At 39.8% G+C, this 25547-nt stretch overlaps 1 protein-coding gene across 2 annotated transcripts in view; it reads left to right on the top strand.

Moving 5' to 3' along the window:
* Window positions 1-1607, top strand: part of WDR44 (WD repeat domain 44) — an 81109-nt gene extending 79502 nt beyond the window's left edge. For both annotated transcript variants that reach the window (XM_027089621.1, XM_027089622.1), the window contains one exon: window positions 907-1607. In XM_027089621.1, the coding sequence (XP_026945422.1) occupies window positions 907-1001 (95 nt within the window). In that variant the 3' untranslated portion in view covers window positions 1002-1607. The remainder of the gene's footprint in view (window positions 1-906) is intronic.
* Window positions 1608-25547: the final 23940 nt, after the last annotated feature.

Here is a 25547-nt window from a genome sequence, read left to right on the forward strand (position 1 = left end):
TATATATATATATATATATATATATATATATATATGATGAATTATTTTCTTCTCTAGCCTTTCTGATATCCCTCAGTTGTTTGCTGCTGCTTCTGCTGCATAGCACTACTTTGAGATATACCAAAAGTGTGGTTAGGAATGTTCAGCAGCTTAGCATATGTTTTTAACAAATCTAAGTGAAACCATTTTGTCTAACTCATCCTGTACACAACTTCCCAGTTAAAGTTTGGATTATTTTCTTCCTTAGTAATCAGTCCTTCTTAAGCCCACAATTTTTGCCTATGCATAATAATTAACACTGAATTTTGTTCATTAAATGTTTTTACCAGCAAATGTAAGTGGTAAGCGTTTTTGCCATTCAGCGTAGTAGCTACATGGTTCTTCAGTATGGACTGGAAAGGCAAAAGGTTCTCTCAGCATTCACAGAGTGATCGTGTGTGCTTCATTTCATGGCAGTTCCAGTATGTCTGCTGTACAGTAAACTTTACTGTCAACCTCATTAGTGAACCCTGTTGGCAAAAGACTTGCCCAGCTGATCCCATCCTGCCAACATTCCAGTCCTGGGGCTGAATAACATGCTAGCCTCTTGTCGCGAAATGAAGAATTAGACAACTTAGAGGCCTTGGCTGTCTGGGAGTAAATCCAGGCATCCTGGCCCCAAGGGACCATAATCTCTCCTTAGCTACCAGGAAAAGAGCAGCTAAGACAAGGTAAGTGGAAGTGAGCCTCAGAGAGGAGAGGTACAGGAGGATGAAAGGATCACAGGAGCAAGCCAGAAAAGAGAGACTGAAGGCTGGGAGAGGTTCTTCCACCCCAAAGGTAGAGGGTCATGGGCATGTGACAGTTGTGGCAGCAGGCTTCATATTCTTTTAAAATCAACTAAAAACTTTCTTTTATGCTTTTAAGGTATTATGAAGACAGATAACACAGAAGTTCTTCTCTCTGCTGACTTCACTGGAGCAATCAAAGTGTTTATTAACAAAAGGAAAAATGTATCTTAATTTGAAATGACATTTAAAATAAACATATCAGTAAGTTTCTATATGTATCAGAACTGAAAAAGAGTTATAGTGTTTCAGGCCAACATCCTTTTTTTAATTTTTATTGGAAGTTGTTCAAATATAATATATTTTTTGAGAGGCAACGTTAATGATCTAGTAAACCCGGGACTGATAGACTAGAAAGGAATGTAGCTAGAATAACATTGCCAAACATTAGGCTTTACGTTTTGTTATGTTTGTGTTATATAATTGTGAACATGCACAGGTTTCTGCATGAAAATATATTAATATATTAATCACATGTGTGTGCCTTTTGGTTACATGCACTAAATCTAACAGAGTTAAATTATTTCAGTGGCTCTTTTGGCCTCTTACTGAGGGGGAGTGTCTTGTTTCTAGCTTAAATAATTTCTTTTGCACAAAATTTCATTTTTAAGAGAAGTGGTATCTTTTGACTGAGTTAATATTTTTTAAATGTTATATAGGTTTTCAATAGGTCAACAACCATGTGTAAATGGTTTTTATAAATTTCTCAATTTGGGGACTTTTTTTGTGTGTGGTCTAAATTGTGGACTTAAGATTCTTTTTTTGTATGTGTGTATGTGTGTGTGTGTCTATATATATATATATATATATATATATATATATATATATATTTTTTTTTTTTTTTTTGCCACACTGGAGCACAATGTTTCCTATGTAAAGAATTCTTTTCATTCTTTATCCATGAGCACCAGGCTTTGCTCACTTAAAAAAATTAAGCCACATTAAGGAGTGAGTCTTCTTTTTTTACAATAATGTAAAAATGGACAGTTTACATTTTTTAAAGCATTGTAGTTTTAAAAATTAAGCTGTTTTGTGTTGTTGAATTTGAAAGCCTTTGTAAATATTGATATAATGTACCAATGAAATAACATCTGGGGTGATGAACCCTGATAATGTTGTTGATGGTTAGCATATGTTTCTGAAAATTAAATATGTATTATTAAAAGTTGGTGGCCAAAACTTGTTAAACATATGACTTTATTTTTAGATGACTTCGGTAAATTGAGAAATGTAAAAAAACCAAAATCTTGTTTTATAATTTGATTTTTAGCAAGCAGAGATCAAATTTTGGACCCCTAAATTATAATGCATTAGCTACATACCTTTAAGAAAAAAAGTTTTTAATTCTAGTTCTAAAATGAACGCTGCTAACAGTTCATCTGTATGCTTATATGTTCTTTACTGCATTTGTTTTCAGTATATAGGTGAGAAGCTGGAGAGCCGTGATCACATCCTTATCAATCAGCATGGTCTTTTAAAAAAAATTTTATTTTATTTATTTATTTTTGGCTGCGTTGGGTCTTCGTTACTGCACATGGGCTTTCTCTAGTTGCGGTGAGCGGGGGCTACTCTTTGCTGCGGTGTGTGGGCTTCTCATTGCGGTGGCTTCTCTTGTTGCAGAGCGTCTCTTGTTGCAGAGCGTGGGCTCTAGGTGCACGGGCTTCAGTAGTTGTTGCTCGCGGGCTCTAGAGCACAGGCTCAGTAGTTGTGGCGCACGGGCTTAGTTGCTCTGCGGCATGTGGGATCTTCCCGGACCAGGGCTCGAACCCGTGTCCCCTGCATTGGCAGGCGGATTCTTAACCACTGAGCCACCAGGGAAGCCCATCAGCATGGTCTTGAGGTGTCATGGATTTTCTAGTTCATTGCATATTATTTGCCTTGGTTTTACCCCTATGCTGCTTTCTTCCTCTTGCCAGTGCTTTGCTTTCTCCTTCCCCTCCTCTCACCTCCCTCACACTTCTCTCCCCACCTCTGCTCACTTTTCTGTACTCTACCTGACAGACCGAGTTGTTATGCCATTGGTTTTTTAACCAGTCACTTTCGTAGTCTCAGGGTCTGGATGGCAGTGTGATTGGTCTAGTGTGTCAAAGAATTCAGTGTCTTCAACCCTCTTGGCTTTCACTGACTTCTGCCTGAGGCCTTGTAGTCTGCTGCGGTGCTAGATGTTTCAACTGCAGATAATCAGGGTGTTGCCAATATGAATATTTCCTGATAGGTTTTATGTGGTTTCTTGAACAAAAAGGCAAAAAATAGTTGGGATGCAAGCTTAAGAGAACAATACTGACACTTCTAAATTTCGTTTTATAAATTGTTGGCTATCACTATATAAATACACTGCGAAGTTACAAGTCAGAAAGTGAGTTTGAAAAGGTAGCATGAAGATGTATACAAAGAAAAATTGAACAATATTTTTCCCTAAAATGAATATTAGAAACTCACTGTAATAAGTTGTGTGGTATTATAGGAAGGAGCACAGATTCTAGAATTAGATAAACTTAGATTTGGTTTCCTCTGTTAGCACCTTCCTTCAGCAAGTTATTCTGTATTAATTTCCATGTCCTTATCTGTAGTACAAGAATATCTAATGGAAATTATAAAGATTTACTGAGAAATCGTGTATGTATAAAGCTTGGTACCTAGCCAGTAGGTGTACTCAACAAACACACATTTCTCACTGCCTCTCCCGAATCCCTGAGTACCCTCCTAGACCAAAAAAAAAAAAAGATGTGGAAGTGCTTTCTAGATATTGAGATTTCATGGACAAATAGTATTTTAGGGATTGACATAGGACACCAGCCTTTTTCTGCCAACTCAACACTTTTAAAAACTGCCACCATCTACTATCACCTCATCATAAAAGAGAGAACATTTTAATACTAAAAAAGTCACTAAGAAAAGTCAAGCACAATCTTATCTTAGAGCAACAAACAGTCTAAAGTGAATAAACCTAGCTTTTGAAAAAAGTAACCATATTACCTTATTTTCCCTTTTTCCTTTGGTGAAAATTTCATCACAGACTCGGTGTGGCTGCCTGAACAAATTTAAAACCACATTTCATTAAAAACTCTTCGAAGAGTCATATCGAGCCTTCCCCTGCCTCCATCTTGTTTACCTTAATTGGAGTTAAAATATGAATGACTCAACAGATTTAGCATGCCATTTTCTCTGGTCTTCAAATTATACAGCTGGGTAGTTGCTTTTTATTCTTTGAAATATATGTTTAACATTAATATATCCATCCCCAAAATTCTAGTTTCAGTTGTATAATTTTGAGAGCCAGCTCTCCTCACTGATACGAAAAAATCAAATTATCAGAATGTTTTTAAGTTATTTAATTATTATGGGGATTCAAGATAAAGTTTTCAAAAGAAAATCATTCCCAGTTTCACTGGTTTCTAGCTTCCTGCCTTCTTCATTAAGCAGATGTTTATTGAACACCTACTATGTACAGACCACTGCTGGGAGTAGAAAAGAATAAGGCAGCAGCCATGTGCCAGAGGAGCTCACAGTCTGATGATGGAGAAGATGGCCACAGAAACAAGTAAGAGACTTGGAACTATCTTGTGGCTGTGGCCCTAGAAATGCCCCTTCTCATCCTATCCCCTGTCTGTTCTACCCTTCCTAGTAACTCATGGCAGCCACTTGATTCTCAGGCCCATCTTAGTTCATCTAATATTACAAATAGCAAGGATAATATGGGTAAAAGACCTTATGAGTAAGCCATAGGTAAGGTGGAAAAAATGGAGTACCCACCATGCCAACATCTTCGCTGGTCTCTGGCTCCCTCCTCCCAGACTAAAATCATTGTCCATTTCCTCTAAATTCTTACCTGTCTTCTGTTTTGAGCTAACTCCTGTTTAACAGACCCCCCTTCCCCGCAACTGCTCTCCTATTCCCTTCAGTTCTGAAGCTTGGTCCATTTTTCTTTCGTTCTCTAGATTTGAGTCATCTAGTCTTGGGGAAGCCAGGTTCCCCCTGTTAGCCACAACCACTTGGCTGGTGTAGACCCATGCACATGAAGTAAATTCAGGTTGATACAGCAGGGCCAGCGTGAAGGGTGGTATGGAAATGAGGGGAGAGATCCACTGCAGAGTCCCCAGCAAATCAAATGTCATCACGTAGGTAATCTACGGTGGTCCAGGCAGATGGAGTTTGCCTGTACGTCCAGCTACCCTGCATTACATTTTTAAATTTTTATTTTGGAATAACTTTAGATTTACAGAAAAGTTGCAAAGAAAATACGGAGTTCCCACATACTCCTCACCCAGTTTCCCTTAATGTTAATATCTTACGTTACCATGGCACAGTGATCAAAACTAAAACCCACATTGGTACAATACTATTAAGTAAACTCCAGACTTTATTCACATTGCACCAGTTTTCCACTAGTGTCCTTTTTCACCTCCAAGATCCAGTCCAGAATACCTTATTGCATTTAGGCATATTGTGCTTTCTTAATTTAAATAAACTTTTTATCTTAGAATAGTTTTAGATTTTTCAGAAAAGTTTGCAAAGAGTTCACATATCCCCTGCACCAATTTCTCCTATTGTTAACATCTTACATTACAATGGCACATTTTTCACATTAAGGAACCAACATTTGTACATTACTGTTAACTAAACTCCACACTTTATTCAGATTTCACTAGTTTTTACCTAAAATCCTTTTTCTGTTCCGGATTCCTGTCTAGAATGTAACATTACACATGGTCGTCAGGTCTCCTTAGCTCTTCTTAGCCACGACGTTTTCTCATGCTTTCCATGACCTCAGCAGTTTTGAGGAGTACTGGTTAAGTATTTTGTTGAATGTCCCTCAGTTTGGGTTTGTCTGGTATTTTTCTCATGATTCAACAGGCTATGAACTTTGGGGAGGAAGACGACAGAGGTGAATTACTCTTTTCATTACATCACATCAAGGATATACACTATGGAGAACGGTATGGAGATTCCTTAAAAAACTAAAAATTGAACTATTATATGATCCAGCAATCCCACTACTGGGCATATAGCCGGAGAAAACCAGAATTCAAAAAGATACATGTACCACAATGTTCACTGCAGCACTATTTACAATAGCCAGGACATGGAAACAACCTAAATGGCCTTCGACAGACGAATGGGCAAAGAAGATGTGGCATATATATACAGTGGAATATTACTCAGCCATAAAAAGGAACAAGACTGAGTTATTTGTAGTGATGTGGATGGACCTAGAGTCTGTCATACAGAGTGAAGTAAGTCAGAAAGAGAAAAACGAATACCGTATGCTAACGTATACATATGGAATCCAGAAAAATGGTACTGATGAACCCAGTGGTAGGGCAGGAATAAAGATGCAAACATTGAGAACGGACTTGAGGACATGGGGAGGGTGAAGGGTAAGCTGGGACGTAGTGAGAGAGTGGCATTGACATATATACACTACCCAATGTAAAATAGCTAGCTAGTGGGAAGCAGCCGCATAGCACAGGGAGATCAGCTCGGTGCTTTGTGACCACCTAGAGGGGTGGGATAGGGAGGGTGGGAGGGAGGGAGACGCAAGAGGGAAGAGAGATGGGGATATATGTATACATATAGCTGATTCACTTTGTTGTACAGCAGAAACTAACACACCATTGTAAAGCAATTATATTCCAATAAAGATGTATTTTTAAAAAAAGGATACATACTACCAACATGACATCACCTGGCTGAGGAATGTTTGTCAGGTTTCTCTATTATAAAGTTACTTTTTTCTCACTTTCCATAAATCTTCTCTTTGGAAGTGAATCACTAAGCACAACCCGAACTCAAGGGGTAGGGAAGAGTTAAGGCCCACCTCCTTGAGGAGCAAGTATCTGTATAACTTAATTTGGAATTGCTCAGTACAGGAGGTAGGTCTCTTCTCCCTTATTTATTCAACCATTTGTTTATATCAGCATGGACTTACGGGTATTTATTTTATACTTTGAGTTACAGCGCAATACTACATTATTTTGTTGTTCAACTTGTTCCAGCCTTAGCCGTTGAGAGTTCTTTCAAGTTGGCTTCTGTGTCCCTTTGACTGTTTTTTTTTTTTTTTTTGAGCACTTCCTTACTTTCTGTCACTCCCAACATGCTCCAGGTTCATTTTGTGTATTTCCTGCTCCAGCCCTATAATCAACCATTTATCCCAGTTCCTTTTATTGGAGACTGGTATTAGAAACTAAGATTTGGGTGACAGGTGTGCTCATTGCTACTGGGGCATTGTTTCTCTTAGGCCCTCTCAGCTGACCGAGCAAAGAAATATATGCATGTATACTAATCTCCACACATCTATAAAAATTTCTATGTAACCATCTCTATATTAAATTAGACGTGAATCCTTGCTGATGTCTCTGAGTAATCCATTAACACATGGATTATTCTAGTTTCCTCCTCTTGCTTATGGATAACCTCCAACAGTGAGACACCTGGTTTCCACCATTTACTTCCCATTTACTTATTTGTTCAATCACAACATAACATATTCAGCAGTTTCAGAATTGCTAACCCATACCCCCATGAGAAATACCTTTACCAACTAGAATACAGTTTTTACATACAGTCCTTTGTCTTTTATATCATAATTTCTGGTAACAACACTTTTTCGAAGTTACTAAGATCAGCGCCTTTTTTCTCCACTCACATCACCTTTTTAAATATTAGATTCATTTACATTATCTGTTCCTCTAATAAAATCTATTGGGGACTTCCCTGGTGGCAGAGTGGCTAAGAATCCACCTGCCAATGCAGGGTACACGGGTTCGAGCCCTGGTCCGGGAAGATCCCACATGCCGCGGAGCAACTAAGCCCATGCGCCACAACTACTGAGCCTGCGCTCTAGAGCCCACAAGCCACAACTACTGAGCCCGCGTGCCACAACCACTGAAGCCTGCGCACCTAGAGCCTGTGCTCCGCAACAAGAGAAGCCACCACAAAGAGAAGCCCGTGCACCACAGTGAAGAGTAGCCCCCGCTCGCCACAACTAGAGAAAGCCCGCGCACAGCAATGAAGACCCAACGCAGCCAAAAATTAATTAAAAATTTTAAAAAATTAGAATTTTTTAAAACTTAAAAATCTATTGGGATTTGATGATGTACAAATCCCAATAGTGGTTTCCTTACTTACTAACTTAGTAAGTAAGCAGTGACATTCTTTTGTAGACAACTTCCTGCCTTGCTTTCAAATGCTTAGCATTATCCCAAAGCAGTTTTACAGTCTGTCCTGTTGCTGCACTGGGGTTGCACTTATTCAGCAAACATCAAGCGCTTAGTCTGTGTCAAGACCTTGAGGGAGTCCAGTAGAAGAAACAGACAAGAATGATGATTCCATCCAGACTCTTAGCATGATTAAAGGGTAGTCTTATCTGATTTTCCTACTTCTCAATGCCAAGCCATTTACTGATACATATATATATACATGTATGTATGTATATACATATGATGTTGGGTTAAGTCAAAACCCAGTTCTCTGATTTACCATGCAAGCAGGTATTGATTCCCCCTTGCTTATATAAGATTGTGTTTATATAAGTACTGCTTATAAGTATAAGCAGTACTCTCAGTTATCAAAAAGCAAACTTATTCGAGCATATACAGAATTGGGTGATTATCTAAAGGAATTAGTAATTCATTAGAATATATGAAGTCCATTCTCAAAGACATTTCTAATTTAGTTATGAATACCTTAATTCTCTCTCCTGATGAAAAAATGCAGAGGTAGAGCCGTTCCAATGGATACTCTAAAAGTTGAGTACATAGGTCATTTGGATTCATGCTGTGGGTCTTTGTAGAAGTTAGCCTGACAGCCCCATAACTTGTTTGCAGTGAGTCTGCCTATATTAGTTTGCTAGGGCTGCCATAAGAAAATACCACAGACTGAGTGGCTTAAACAACAGGTTTGATTTCTTCTCAGGACTCTCTCCTACGCTTTAAAAATGGCCACTGTCTTGCCTCTTCACAGGGTCATCCCTCTGTGCACATGTGCCCTGGTGTCTCTGTATGTCCTAATCTCCTTTTTTCATAAGGACACCAGTCAGATTGGATTAAGTCCCACCTTAAGGCCTCATTTACACTTACTCCCTCTTTAAAGGCCTTATCTCCAAATATAGTCACATTCTGAGGTACTGGAGGGTTAGGTCTTCAACATATGAATTTGGGGGCAACACAATTCACTCCATTAACACTGCCCCCAACAGTCATTTTATTTAAAATAAATCTAAAAAGTGATAAGACTGTAGTAACAGCAGGAAATAGGGAAATTGGAAATACTCAAATTAATTACTCAGCCTGTGGCTATGTTTTTTCAGGCCCTGCATTTAAGATTATACATGAAATGCATCTAAACTAGACAAGCTCAAAGGTGAAACAAATTGACAGCATAGAAAGGGCTGTGTAGACAGGGCTCGTGTGTGTGTGTGTGTATAAAATGTTTAGACATAAACATAAGTAAATGTCTAAGATCGAAACTCATTCCTTCACATGCACCACATAAAACCTTTTAAACGTGTTTATTGAGATATAATTCACATGCCATCAGATTCACCCATTTAAAGTGTACAATTTGGGCTTCCCTGGTGGCGCAGTGGTTGAGAGTCCACCTGCCGATGCAGGGGACACGGGTTCGTGCCCCGGTCCGGGAAGATCCCACGTGCCGCGGAGCGGCTGGGCCCGTGAGCCATGGCCGCTGAGCCTGCGCGTCCGGAGCCTGTGCTCCGCAATGGGAGAGGCCACAACAGTGACAGGCCCGTGTACCGCAAAAAACAAACAAACAAACAAACAAAATAATAATAAAGTGTACAATTCAATGGTCTTAAGCAACCATCACCACCAAGTTTAGAATATTTTCATCACCTCAAGAAGACACCCTGTGCCCATTAGCAATCACTTCCCGCTTCCCTTCATCCAGTACCAGCCCCACTAATATAATTTCTTTCTGGACATTTCATATAAGTAGAATCGTACAGTATGTGCCCTTTTGTCTCTGGCTTCTTTCATTTAGCTTAATATTTTCAAGATTCATCCATGTTGTATCATATATCAGTACTTCATTTTATTTCTAAATAATATTCCATTGTACATTTCGTTTATCCATTCATCAGTTGATGGACATTTGTGTTGTTTCCTGTCTTTGGCTATTATGAATGATGATATTCTTAAAATTTATGCACAACTTTTTGTGGGGACATTTGTTTTCGTTTCTCTTAAGTATATGCCTAGGAATAGAAGTGCTGGGTCATATGGTAACTCTTTTTAATTTTTTGAGGAACCGCCAAGCTTTTCTGCGGTGGCTGTACCATTCTGCATTTCCACAAGCAATGTATGAGGGCTCTAATTTCTTCACATCCTCATCAACACTTGTTGTCCATCCTAGTTATGTAAAGTCCATTATCCTTGTGATTTTGATTTGCACTTCCCTAGTGACAAATGATGTTGAGCATTTTTTCATGTGCTTGCTTGCCATTTATATGTTTTCTTGGAGCAATGCCTATGCAAGTCTTTTGCCCATTTTTTAATTGAGTTATTTTTCTTCTTGTCATTGAGTGTGTTAGTACTTTTTCTGGATACAAATCACATATATGATATACCTGATATATGATTTATCAGATATATGGTTTTCAAATATTTTCTCCAATTCTGTAGTCGTTTGATATTCTTGATGTGTCCTTTGAAGCACAAGTCTTTTTAATTTTGATGTATCTATTTTTTCTTTTGTCATTTTTGCTTTTGGTGTTATATCTAATAAACCATTGCTTATTCCAAGGTCATAGAGATTTACTCCTAAGTTTTCTTCTAAGAGTCTTAATAGTTTTTGCTCTTACATTTAGGTCTGTGATCCATTTTGAGTTAATTTTTATGTATGGTATAAGGGAGGTGTCCAACTTTATTCTTTCGCACGTGGCTATCCAGTTTTTCCAGCATTGTTGCTTGAAAAGATTATTCTTTCCCCATTGAATTATCTTGGCATCCTTGTCAAAAATTACTTGATCATAATGTAAGGGTTTATTTCTGGATTCTCATTTCTATTCCATTGATCTATATGCCTAGCCATATACCAATACCAAATTGTCTTGATTACTGCCCCTGTGTAATAACTTTTGAAATTGGGAACTGTGAGTCCTCCATCTTTGTTCTTTCTTTTCAAAATTGTTTTAGCTATTCTCGGTCGCTTGCATTTCCATATAAATTTTAGGATCAGCTTGTCAATTTCTGCAAAAACTGTTGGAATTTAATAGGAAAATTAACCCTAATTTCTCCAGTAAAAAAGATATTTTTGATGTATGGCTGAAGAACTCACCAGAATTTGAAGTCTGTAAGAACCAAGTTTGAAGCAGCTGGCTGAAGCTAAACAACATAGGAAAAATTTCAAAGCAAATGCTTTTCAGATAATCACCTACGTTGCCTTGAACCATTTGTAATATGCTTTGGATCTCGGAAACTCATGAAGGAGTTACAATTATGATTTCAATCATTTTATTGCGTATTTTCTGAGTTCCTACTCTATGAGGTACTGTAAAGAATAAAAAATTATAAGGTATAGCCCTTTCCTTCAAAGGTCACAATCAGAACACCCTTCATTAGTAGAAACCTTTTTCCACTGTTAGAACTTGTTAATACAGCCTCTTCGGATTAGTACAAGGGCATAAATAACAGGAGGATCTGTTACACATCTATTCAATTTCCAGTTTTGTGGGAAACCTAAATCTTAGGAGGATTTGGCAAAAAGCAGTGGAGAAACCATGACTTAAGGATTATTTACATGTAAAATACTACCCTTGGAGAAGCATTTGTGGGAGCAGAGTTGGGTTATATACGCTGATTCCTGGCTGGGACTAGTAGCAAGGCTTAGGTAGAAGAGAGAATTCGGTTGCTGCATACCTGATCTCTAAACTGACACAAATTCATAAGAAATCCTTTCTAATTTAAAATATTATTCTACTTTAATATTTACACAGTGTAGGAAACTTGACTTATACCAAAAATTATAAGAAATAATCACCCATAATACTGTAATTCAAAGATAACTGATATTGATATTTTAGGATATTTAACTATTTTTATGCATATATATTTTTAAGAGCTTATATAATTAAACAAGATAATTTGAATAATATTCATACTACACATCATGGGCAGTTTCCATGTTTTTTCATGGTGCATAAATGTTCCATCATATGGACACAATTTAAGCAATGTATGGAACACTCAGGGTGTACCCGTATCTTATTACCATGAATAACAATGGGAGATATAGAGGCAAATATCTTTGTCAGAATTTCTAATTACTGACTTAAGATGATAAATCCTTAAAATGAAAGTATAAGGCATGAACTCCTAAGGATAAGCAGTATCATAGATTGTAAAAATCTTCTGCACAGGAATTGGGAGCCCCAGTTTGTAGTCCTGGTTCTGGTGGCCTTGTGACTTGAGGAAAGTTAAGGAATTCTCTGAGAGCCTAACAAAATAAGGTATTTAGATTAAGAGCCCTTCTAACTCAAGTGGTCCATGTGCCTGGTCAGCATTCTTTCGGAGGCAGTATAGCTAAGAATTTACTCACTTTCCTGTTTCTTAGCAGATATCTAGAGGACATGCGATATGCAAGTCACTCACAGTTTATGTCACCTGCAAAGTCATAGCCATGTGAAGTCTGTTGAAGTCAACTTGGGGAGCTCACTTCCAGAGATGGAATTCCTGGTGATAGAATTGGCTGGCAGGAGAAGGGAGGGTGGCTAACAGAGTTGGCTAGCCACCGCATCTGGGTGTATCAGCTCCTCTGCCTTTATTATACCTCCATAGCTTCATTTGTTTGGGTCTTGAAGGTTTTTCACCCCGGGAAGGAATAACTAGTTACGCTGGTATCAGTTAATTTTCCTTATCAGTTGGCATAAACTAATAGTTGAGTATAAAGAAAAATAGTGCACTGGAAAAATGTTGCAAGATACCAGGAAGGAAGAAAGGGAAACATATGGGAGATAAGAAGACTGCAACACAAACGCTATGGGCCTCACATTTTTGTCTAAGATATTCCAAACTACGTCACTGTTAGAGGCCATACCAAGGTTACTTACCTCTGGCATATGGAGTGTTACACCAGGTCGATGACAATAAATTGATGGCTCACAGCCCAATCCCAACAATAACCAAAACTACCAGAGGGGGCACTAGTGGTCCCAAGTCAGAGCATCCCTGAGATCTCCACTGCAGTAAATTCAACTGCTCCTGGAGCTCGCTGTATTGGGTGCATGGCAACTAGGAACCCCAATGAAGCCAAGCCCATCACCTGTCTCACCCAACTGCCAGGACAGGTCAGGCTTTGTGTTGTTAATGTGTTTATGTTCATGCTGACATTATAACTTCTGACCTGTAGCACCAGAATGGCCCAGTCTGACTGAGTTCTACACCTAGAATTTCTAATTACAACTAACCATGCCCCAAATCAGTATATTGAGAAGCATTTTCCCTAATGTTTTTTCCCCAAACACATTCATCAGCTGGATCAGTAAATATTGTCTCCTCTAGCTGGTACTCAACATTTAAAATATTGCAGTGCATATTATTCATTATCTGGATAAGGAGACCAAAAGCATAACTTAAAATTGCTAGGAGAACAAAAGGCCTTAGATTTTTCACTGTCGCTAGCTGGGGAGAGTGGGGAGGAGTATTGGAGCAGATGGCAGATGGCAGTATTTTGCCTCTCCTGGGACCAGACCAAACGGAGGAAACCAAAAAGCAAAAATGAACTGTATCAATCAGCTGAACCCCCAAACAAATTTCACATACATTTTAGTGAACCATGAAACTAACCTAAGTTATTTACAAAACAAAGTGTTTGGTAAAGCAGGGCAAGCCAGAAGTGAACCTACTTTCTAAAAAATTTGAGTATGCGTAAAACTTAACTATTACAAAAATGGCCAAAGAGAACTTAAATTGAATCTTGCTTTGGTAAATCAGAGTCCATAATTAGGAGCATCTTCTAAAAGGTGAGTTTGGCATGAGGCAAAAAAGACAGATCTTCGTGAAACTCTGTGTGTGGCAAGAGTATACCCCTAAGTATGGGGGGCGGGGGGAAGGTACAGACAGACTGCAGAAGCAGCAAAGGCTGGAATAGACACTGGTGGCAATGGGAGTGGAAGGTGATGGAAAGCCTTAAAACTTCCTGAGAATCGAGTTGAAACAGATACAGAAGACAGAAGAGAATGATTCCACTTCATGGTTGATTATTATAAATTGACCCATAGAATGTACGTGAAAGTTGATCACGGGGTCTTGCAAGTATGAGATACTCAACAGATGTTCAATCGCAATTGAGTCTGCTGCAGTGCAGAGTACAAAGTGAAAAAGGCTAGAGTAACAGAAGAGAGATTGGGAATTATGTGTGACTTCATTGGCTCTATTTTTGCCTTGACATGGGCATTTGCTAAATCAAAGGAATAAACCATTAGAGGCTGGATTCCGTCAGCCAAGCTTTTGTGCATCTCCATTAGGGAGAGGATTTATTTTAAGCTTATCAATAAATACATGAAAGCATTTCACTCTCATGCGTTAATGTCGAGAACAGAACATTTTGTTTCTCCTTCTTCAAGGCCCTCTCCCTTCAGTCTAGAGCCTGAGCTAAGAAAATAAGGGTATGCGTATATGCTACAGCCCACAGGCAAAAACTCTCCTCTGCATCTTATATTCTAGCCCAGGATTTCTTGAGCGTCAGGCACATACAACCTCATCAGATGAGGGGAGAGGAGGTGTGCTTAGAATGCAGAGTCCAGGGTGCCCTAAACCTCCTGAATCAGGATCAAAGGGAGCCAGGCCCTGGAATTTGCATATTTACAAACTCACCAAGCAATTCTGATAAGCACTAACATTTTAGAAGCCCTGGGTTGGAGCAGCTGTTGTTAAAGATAAGTACACATAGGGACTTCCCTGGCGGTCCAGTGGTTAGAAGTCCGCGCTTCCACTGCAGGGGGCCAGGGTTCGATCCCTGGTCAGGGAACTAAGATCCCACAAATGCACAGCAAGGCCAACAACAACAACAAAAAGATATGTACACATACCCCTGAGGATACATGAAGATTTTCCAAGGCATATATAGGCACAGATAGTCTTAAAGGAATCAATTTCCAGATCCTCCATTTTCATATGTCCTCAGAGTTCCTAAAATCCATCTGCCTGAGAAAGAGGCAACCTGCAGAATCTCCTTTCCTGCCTCGCCTTTCATGATCACCTGTATCTCCCTTGACAGACCAAAAAAAAAAAAAAAATCATACTTATCTATCCTAAAACTTATGTAGGGAATGGCCCCAGGGTGTAAAAACCACCATAGAGGCAAACAGAGGGACAATTCAAAATACTGGTGTCGGTGCTGAAAACATGTGTTACTACAACAATGGGGTAGCGTATCTTCTTGCCAATTAAGTGGTTTCCGATTCTTTGCTTTCAACAAAATTGAATGAGAACCTAATTGTCAGATAACCATTAAAAAATAACTTTGGTAATAGATCACTTCTATTTTTTTATATACTTGGAAAGGTTCAAAGAATTGAGTGGCATTGCTATAACAAAATTCTCATATACTTAAATTTGTGAATAAGGTTCCTCAATGCTTATGTCTATAAATGGAAAAGAAAATAGGAACAAAATTGAAGTTGAATGCTGTGTCCTTTTAGCAGTAAGAACTAGTCAGCCACAGAAATATGAACTAATTGAAAAGGGCCCCATACACCACATTTAGAGCTGTATTTCCAATAAAAATGTACTCCTCATGTTTAATAATTGATTAAAATTGCTACATTTATTTTGATCAAGCCTTATAGCCATATAACTGTAAGGCTAACTCAAATCAGAAGAAAAGTGTTAACATTTAGAGCACTGTGGTCACAGGAAATGAAAAATATAAGTTTAACATGTGTATCTGTATATTTGCTGCAAAGAAGCATGAAAGGGTGATAAATATAAACATTTTCAAGAATGAAAATATGTTACATTAGGATAAAAATCTGGGAGAAGAGGAATGGAACTATATGTTCAAGGAGAAAAGGGAATAATAGATAGTTTTCAACTGTTAAAGAGGAGCTTGTCTATATGTTTTTTAAAGGAATGATGGTAGCTGTCGAATTGTTATGGTTGAATGTTATGGCATATAAAATATATCTTTAAAAAGCTGTTATTAAGGGCTTCCCTGGTGGTGCAGTGGTTGAGAGTCCGCCTGCCGATGCAGGGGACACGGGTTCGTGCCCCGGTCTGCGAAGATCCCATATCCTGCGGAGCGGCTGGGCCCGTGAGCCATGGCCGCTGAGCCTGCGCGTCCGGAGCCTGTGCTCCGCAACGGGAGAGGCCACAACAGTGAGAGGCCCGCATACCGCAAAAAAAAAAGAAAAAAGAAAATTGGGAATGGGGTGGGGTGCATGTATGGAATAACCACTGATTTCCCTCACATTCCTAAAAATGAAGTTCTGAAAAATATATATTTGATGGCAAAGTCTTACAAAATTTAAGTAAACTCTTCTGCATTCAAATGGGCTGTTTTTTTTCAAATGGGCTGTTTTTAATAGAAAGTTGTCAAGGATTTCTTTGAAATGATGGTGCGTTCCAGGAGCAGCGTGTGTCCTAGCTCTGTCATTAGCTTTATGACTTTGGGCAAATAGCTTCCCCCCTTCCCTGGGCTTCATTATCCCTATCTGCAAAATAAGGGATTGAATACAAAGATATTTCAAGTCCTTCCTGCTCTAACTGGTGATCTCGCCTATTTCACCTAGTTGTTTTTTATTTTTCCTTTAGCAATCTGTTTTTAAGCCATTGTGTAATTTCAGTTCATCTCCACTAGAGGGCAGCCAGAGAAAGGAGATGAAGCTCAAAACGCTTGTATTCTTTACAGTCAGTCTGGACCCCACCCCCCCAAAACAAAAGTCAGCGGAAGAAATTGATGTTACATGGACAAAAATGAAATTGCTATTTCTGCTGATTTCATTTCTCTTAGCAATTGTGCTCCTATATTACACGAAGAAATTATGAGAGACGTGTTTTATACAATTTTCTTTTTATTCAATATAAGGAAATCAAGTATATACTTGCCTTGTCCATACTGTCTACCCCCAGCTAAGAAATTCAATCTTTCTTTTTTTTTATAAATTAATTTTATTTATTTATTTTTGGCTGCGTTGGGTCTTCGTTGCTGCGCATGGGCTTTCTCTAGTTGTGGCGAGCGGGGGCTACTCTTCGTTGTGGTGAGCGGGCTTCTCATTGCGGTGGCTTCTCTTGTTGCGGAGCACGGGCTCTAGGTGCGCGGGCTTCAGTAGTTGTGGCGCGTGGGCTCAGCAGTTGTGGCTCATGGGCTCTAGAGCTCAGGCTCAGCAGTTTGGTGCACGGGCCTAGCTGCTCCACGGCATGTGGGATCTTCCCGGACCAGGGCTCGAACCCATGTCCCCTGCATTGGCAGGCAGACTCTTAACCACTGTGCCACCAGGGAAGCCCTCCCATTCTTTTTACTGGGATTTCCAATCAAGAATTTTGATTAGGAACTTCATTGATTTCCATTTGCTTACCACAAAAAATTCTATACTCTGGACAACTTTCTGATAAGCTTTGTTTCCCATCACTCCCCAGAAATCATCCTATACCCCAGAGGTGCACCTCTCCATAAAAATCCCCCAAGTATAGCCTTGGTCTTTGCAGGGCTGAACTCACTGTGGTGTGACAGAAAGAGCCCCAAGCTCGAGTCAAAAGATTTTATTGCACAGAACTCCTTGGAGAAACGGCTGATTTCAGGGCTAGACAAGGTAGGAACAAGATGACTCTGGAACATATTGTTATGCCAGAAATTAAGGAAGTGCTCAAAATAAATGATGGGTGTATGTCACAAGAACAAGAACCAGCTTGAAAGGGACATAGGCCAAATATGTGACAAATTGAGAACCCAAATAATTAAGTACAGTCATGAAATATGAAACATTGAAAAAACAGAAAGCCATGAGCCTATAACAATAATAGATAGATAATAGATAGACGTAAACACGTACATGCCTACATAAATGGAGGAAAAGGGAGGGATCTTGTTAACTGTAGAGTACAACTGGTGAAGGCAAAAGAAGTACTTGAGTTGGAAAGTCGACATCATGTTAAATATTGATCAGACAAGAATCATCAATGGCTTTTGATTAGGAGTGGGATATTTGCATGGTCTTAAAGTATTACCCCACAAATTGCTTGTCAACTGCATAGTAAAAAAATAACTATACAGTGAAGAAATTGGTTAACATCTTGACCAAGTGATCAAATTAACATCACCAGAGAGGCACAAATGGACAGTGTGTGCCTCCAGATGTGAGACCCTGAGACGGACCCAGCATTGCCTCTGTAGTATTTCAGTTGAGAAAGCATCACCTGAATGTCAGACAAACCTCAAATAAAGAATGTCCTACTGAAAAAATAAGGAGGAGGGTGAGGACTGTATTGCTTGAAAATGTCAATGTCATAAAAGACAACGTCTATGGAAATGTTTCGAGTTTAAAGAGACACGACAATTAAATATATACCTGATCCTAGACTGGATCCTGTATGGGAGGGAGGATCATGCTATAAAGGACATTATTGGATCAGTTGACAAAATTGGAATATGATGGTAGATCACATAAAATTGTGTCAATATTAAATTTACTGAAGTCGATAACTGTACTGTGGTCATGTAAAAGAATATCCCTATTCTTATGAAATACATGCTGAAATATTTAGGGGTAATGGGTCATAAATTATGTAACTTATTCTCAAATGGTTCAGAAAAAATATGTATACAGAGAGAGAGAGAGAGAGCACGTACAGCAGTCAGAGGTATTCTCTGTACCATTCTTATTCTTTCAACTTTTCTGTAATTTTGAAGTTATTTCTAAATTTACAAGCTTAAAAAATGTGGTTGCAAATCCTGATCATGCCCCTTAGATCTCTACAACCACAGGCGATACGCATGACTTCCCAGCAGAGACAGCTGCCAATCATTGACGCTTACCATGGGTCAATGTGGGAGGCACTGCGCCTGCATCATCTCAGTCCTCAAAACAATACTTCAGGGGAGGTTTTACCCTGTTTGTATAGATGGGGAAACTGAGGCTCGGAGAAGTTAAGTAACTTGCCCCAAATCACCTAGTTATTAACTGGTAGGGTTGAGATTTGAACACAGGTCTGATACTGAGACCTCATTTCCAAAGAAGATAATAGTACCTAGTCATATTTATTTTTTCTTTTTACATAGTAATTATGGTACTCTAAAACATTATTTAATTACTTTTTTTTTTTTTTTGCGGTACGCGGGCCTCTCACTGTGGTGGCCTCTCCCGTTGCAGGAGCACAGGCTCCAGACGCGCAGGCTCAGCGGCCATGGCTCACGGGCCCAGCCGCTCCGCGGCACGTGGGATCTTCCCGGACCGGGGCACGAACCCGTGTCCCCTGCATCGGCAGGCGGACGCAACCACTGCACCACCAGGGAAGCCCTATTTAATTAATTTATTTAACATTGTAATAGTTTCTTTTCTGTCTTCCCCCACTGCCTACAAGGGCAAGGGTCGTTGTCTATTTTGTTTAATTATGTCCACAAGCATCTGGAATAATGTCAGGCACATAGCAGATGCTCAGTAACGCTTTCAATGAAGACTTAAGCCTTACGAGTGTTAGGAGGGTTAAATAGGATGATGTAAATAGCACTTTTGGTATCCTTTGCTTGCGGGATCTTAGTTCCCCAACCAGGGATAGAACCCATGCCCCCTGCAGTGGAAGCGTGAGTCCTAACCACTGGGCGCCAGGGAATCCCCCCTTTGCTGTAAGTTTTAAATGAGTTTGTCACTTTTGAGCAGGGGCCCTATCAGTTCTATCAAAGCTTTGTGATTGACAAATCTCTCCTCACAGAGCTATGGTAGGGAGCCCTCTACCTTGTGTGCTTGTGGATAGAAAACAGCCAGGCCGTAAGGCATACTCTGCTTACATGTATAAAACACCTTAAAGGCACTAAATTACTGGAAAGTTTTTCATAACTTAAGACAGAATTTTAAAATATGATCAGTCTCCAATCTTTTTCAACTCCTGGACACTGACAAGGAAACCCTTCTTTTCCTAAGGGAGACAGATTTTCCACGTCATTGAAAATAAAAATGTGATGGTAGCATCTCCATTCTAGGAGCCCAAGAAAAGCTAAAAAATATTGGGGAATTGGTGGAAGGCAGAAACTCAAGACCGGAACAAATAACATTGAGGTTTCAGGCATATTTTTAGTATATTTTGCTGGCCCCACTTTAAGGATGAAATAAAAAATAATGAGAGGGGCTTCCCTGGTGGCACAGTGGTTAAGAATCCACCTGCCAATGCAGGGGACACGGGTTCAAGCCCTGGTCCGGGAGTATCCCACATGCCGCGGAGCAACTAAGCCCGTGGGCCACAGCTACTGAGCCTGCGCTCTAGAGCCCACGAGCCACAACTACTGAAGCCCGCGCGCCTAGAGCCCGTGCTCCGCAACAAGAGAAGCCACCGCAATGAGAAGCCCACGCACCGCAATGAAGAGTAGCCCCCGCTCGCTACAACTAGAGAAAGCCCGCGTGTAGCAACGAAGACCCAACGCAGCCAAAAAACAAATAAATTTATTTAAAAAAAATGATGAGAAACAAAAATATGTCAGCCAAACAAAAAGGGTAGTCTGTGATTTTCATGCGAACACTGTCTGGGCTTGTTAACCACTTAATCCCAACCCCTAGCCCAGGGCCTAGCATATAGTAGGTACTCAGGTAAATACCTATAAGCTGATGAACTGTCAGCTTTTGCTGCAGTAATGACCCCTCAAATTCCAGATACAACAACAAACCTTTATCTCTTGCTCACGGTTCTGTGGGCTGGCTGTGGGTCTACTGGGATTGGCTAGCCTGGCCTCTTAGGTTTGGGTTCAGGTCTGCTCATTCATTCAGGACCCATGCCAAAGAGGAGCAGCTACCTGTATATGGTCTTCTTTTAATGGACGGCAGGAGGACAAGACAGAAGCAAAAATACAAAATGCGTCTTAAAGCCTCTGCTCAGAACTGATACACTATCACTTTGGCCCACGAATATGGGCCAAATGAAACGCTTGGTCAAAGTAGGTCACATGCTCAAACCCAAAGTAGATAGAAGGAAGAAATATACTCCACTTACTCCACTGGGTGGGATGTACTACAAAGTTGCATTGCAAAGGGTGCAGATGTATAATTCTATTATAGGCAGGAGGAAGAGATGAGAATAATTAGCCAGTATTCTAGACATTCTTGTCCACACACCAGAGCAGAGTTGAGGTGGCTGCAAAGTCCTGTTTATTTATTCTTATGATAATTATCCATGTATTTGTGCTTATTTAATTAAGACCTATCTCTTGCACTGAACAAGAGTTCCTTGAGGGCCGGGATGGTGTCAAGTTAGGCTCACCATTGAAACCCCAGCATCTAGAACAGTGCCTAGTACGTAGTAGGCGCTTCATAAATGTCATTGAAATAATGGATGAATAAGTGGATCTCTGTGTGTTCCATTAGGGTTTTTACCTGACCCATTTCTCTTTCTAGAATATCAGAGTGTTTCACAGTTCAGTCCAAGATGCCCTGCAATCACTTCAGAGAACAGAGGTCACTGTTAAGACTTGGAAGAAAATATGACAAAAGGACAAAAGTTTGTTTAAGAGATTCTAGAAGAGGAACCTACAAGCTGGACTTTAGGGCTGAGTCTGCAATCACAGAATGTATCTGGAAAGCCTTGACAAGGAATGCCCCTCTGAGGACACTTGATTTCTGACACATATTGAATAAAATTGAACAGAGATAACACGTTAGCCAGTCTTGCACAAAAACTCCAGGGCATAAACCAAGTAGGCAAAGGAGAAAAGCTCCTTACACAAGCGTTGACGGGGGGAAAAAAACAAATCATTACCGCCCATTTACTTAGTCATGCTGAAGAGATCTGGAGTCGTTAAATAAAATGGGCCTTATTCTCAGTTAAACCCTTCCTGAGGGCTCCGTGCACAGACAGAGGTGTTCTGAGCAGAGGCGTATACATGCTGTAAGCATACGATTTCATTGAAATCTTGGGTTTAACTTTAAAAATCCATGCATTTTTGCTTTTTACTCCATAATATACCCAAGTTTGTTGTCATAGAAAAGTACTATTTATTTTTTATATAAATTTATTTATTTTTTATTTATTTAATTTTGGTTGCATTGGGTCTTCGTCGCTGCACGCGGGCTTGCTCTAGTTGCTGCGAGCGGAGGCTACTCTTCGTTGTGGTGCGTGGGCTTCTTATTGCGGTGGCTTCTCTTGTTGCGGAGCATGGGCTCTAGGAGCGCGGGCTTCAGTAGTTGTGGCTCGTGGGCTTAGTTGCTCCGCAGCGTGTGGGATCTTCCTGGACCAGGGCTCAAACCTGTGTCCCCTGCGTTGGCAGGCGGATTCTTAACCACTGTGCCACCAGGGAAGTCCCCATTTTACCCATTTTTAAGTGTACGGTTCAGTGGCATTAAGTAATACACATTGTTGTGCAACCATCACCACCAACCATCTCCAGGACTTTTTCATCTTCCCAAACTGAAACTCTGTGCCTATTGAACACTAAATCTCTACTCCCTCCTCCCTCCAGCCCCTGGCAAACACTCTTCTACCTTCTGTCTCTATGAGTCTGCTTCCTCTGGGAACCTCGTATAAGTGGACTTAAACAGTATTTGTCCTTTTATGACTGGCTGATTTCACTCAGGGATATGCACATTTTTAAGGTCCTTGATACATACTGTCTATCAGTCAGGTTTCTTAGCTGCAAACAACAGAAGCTGACTCTGGAAGATTAAGCAGAAAATGAGTTTATTAAAGGATATTGAGTTTTTCACAGAATTGTTGGGAGGACTGGATAATCAAGGCTAAACTGCCAGAAATGATGCCCCAAACCAGGTCATAGTACAAGCTTGACGAAAAAGACACCAAAGTCTAAGTAAATAGCACATCTTAGAGTTGTACACATGTGGTGGCCTTGAACCTCACTATAAAAAACCTCACTGCCCTACACTGTCGTCAGCACCAAAAAAAAAGCAGAACCCCGCTTTTCATTACCAATGTCAGCAAAAATGGAAGCTCCATGTAGAGCCTGATTTAATTATCATCCTTACTGTGGATTCGAAGTCTCCTGAAAGCAAAGCTGAGGTCACATGCTTGCAGGCTAACTGCAAGGGACACTGAGAATCTGAGACGGGCCTTATAAACTTGGAATTTCCACAAGCATAGAAAGGTTGCCAGATAAAACACAGGACACCTGGTTAAGTTCAAATTTCAGATAAACAGCAATTAATTTTTAGTATAAATATATCCCATTTATGGGATATACTTGTACTTAAAAATTAATTGTTGCTTACCTGAAATTCAGACTTAACCAGGCGTCCTATGTTTTGATTTGCTAAATTTGGCAACCCTAATAGAAATGCTGTTCAAAGCTGACGGGCAGCCATGAGTGAATATTTCCAACACCCACCACACATTGCTTTAGCAAACAGAAGCACCAACAAGGAACAGGAAGTTCTCACCCACCAATAGTCTCACTTCAAAAAAAGGTTTGCCAATTTGATAGTCAAGAAATGATATTTAACGATTGTTTTAATTTGCCTTTCTTTGACTTTTAGTGAGGCTGAACAAGTTTTCAATCCTCCATGATTTTTATCTCCCACTTTGTGAACTGATCAATCTTGTGCTGCTCTTTCTGTGTTCCTTATCAAAGATAGCATCGGCTCTTCATACAATAAATACATTATCCGTGTGCCTAGTTTACTATTGATTTTTTTTTTTTTTTTTTGCGGTACACGGGCCTCTCACTGTTGTGGCCTCTCCCGTTGCGGAGCACAGTCTCCGGACGCGCAGGCTCAGTGGCCATGGCTCACGGGCCCAGCCGCTCCGCGGCATGTGGGATCCTCCCAGACCAGGGCACGAACCCGTGTCCCCTGCATCGGCAGGCGGACTCTCAACCACTGCGCCACCAGGGAAGCCCTACTATTGATCTTTGAAGCCATGATCCTTTTATTTACAGAGGTTTTACATGATCAAGTCTCTTGCTTTCACCCTCATACATAGAACAACTTCCCCTATCTAGATATCAGATATTCACTTATATTTTCTTCTAGTTTTTTATGGCTTGATTTTTTTTTTTAACTTTTCAGCGTGCATGGAGTGGGGTGGTTATAGACTTTTTTCTAAATAGTTAACCAATGATCCTACTAGGATTTGTTGAAAAATACAAGGGGTTTCTTTTTCAAAACACTTGTCAGTGTAGTCAGTTTCTCTCTTCCATTACCTGACAGCACTGAGCCCTTTCAACGCCTTCCTTTCAGCTTATCCCTGTGACTTAAAACCAGCACCTACCAATAATGACAGGGATCTCATTTGGACTCTTCTCTTTGCTCATTCTATATATTTGGATTCATACGTAAAGACATTCAAAAGCTCTCTCTTTACTCCTAAGAACTACATGTGACATTCAGGTAATTCCAATGATGATGAGGTTACGTCTTTGGGATCCAAGTGGCCTCCCTCTATGTAGATGTGGACAGCTGGGTCGGAGTATATGAATAGTTTCTCCCATAATTTTGGTCTGTCTCTAAAATAAACTATCCATTACAATAAAATGTTGTTAATAATGATTTAATCTCTATTTAGAAAGAGGCAATACACAATTTATAGCAAGATTTAAAGAAACACAACACCTAAATACAATTCAATATCATTTTCATTAATCCTCAAATATCATCAATATCATTACCCTTCCATTCCCTCTTCTTTTCACTCACGATGCTTTAGGGTGCTGTTCACCAAGAATCTTATCTGTAATAGTTTTTACCAATCTCAGAAAACATTAATTTTATTCTGTACCCCATCAGCTGTCTGTAGCTTTTCCCTTCTATGACCCAAAACAGAAAGAAGAAAGAAAGATCACTGTTGTATTACCACTGTGTACAGGCTCTGCTTTTCTGTGCCCGGATTTTTCCAATCAGGGAAAAATTTTGTTCACTGAATCCCCTTATCCTTCCATTTGAAACTCAGATTGATGTAAAATCCCAATTTGCCTCATACACTCAAGGCTATCTATCTTTTGGAGTCTTCCCAAATTCCCTTTAAGTCTATTTCTTAGTTTTGAAGAGATCAGACTATATCTCCATCTGATTTTTGTTCAATTCAGGCAACATGATGATTGTGACTACAAACTCTGGAGCTAAGTCTGCCTGACTTTCAATTCTGCCGCCCTTATCTCCTAAGCTCCGTGTCTCAGCTTACTTATCTGTAAAATTGCCATAAAATGATATCTATGCCATAGAGTTGTTAGGAAAATGAAGTTTGTTGGAAATTGCCTGGCGGTCCAGTGGTTAGGATTCTGCACTTCCACTGCAAGGGGGCACGGGTTCGATCCCTGGTCGGGGAACTAAGATCCCACAAGTAGCGTGGCCAAAAAAAGAAAAAAAAAATTCAATTAAATTTGTTAATACTTGTAAACCACTTAGAAGAGTGGGTGGCACGTACTCAACTTGATATGTGTTAGTTACTCAATCACATAAGTGATTAGAATTCACAACCCAATGTAACAATGGAAGAGCAATGATCCATAACGTTTGGATGAAACTGGTAGACGAAACCATCCCGTTCCTTTTATCCTAGTTTATTATAAGTATTATGTGATACAGAACTCAGATCAACTCCTACTCATAATTTAACG

Source organism: Aethalodelphis obliquidens, unplaced genomic scaffold (genome assembly GCF_003676395.1).
Source record: "Aethalodelphis obliquidens isolate GAN/ISIS:26980383/991018 unplaced genomic scaffold, ASM367639v1 scaffold66, whole genome shotgun sequence".
Lineage (NCBI taxonomy): Eukaryota > Metazoa > Chordata > Mammalia > Artiodactyla > Delphinidae > Aethalodelphis > Aethalodelphis obliquidens.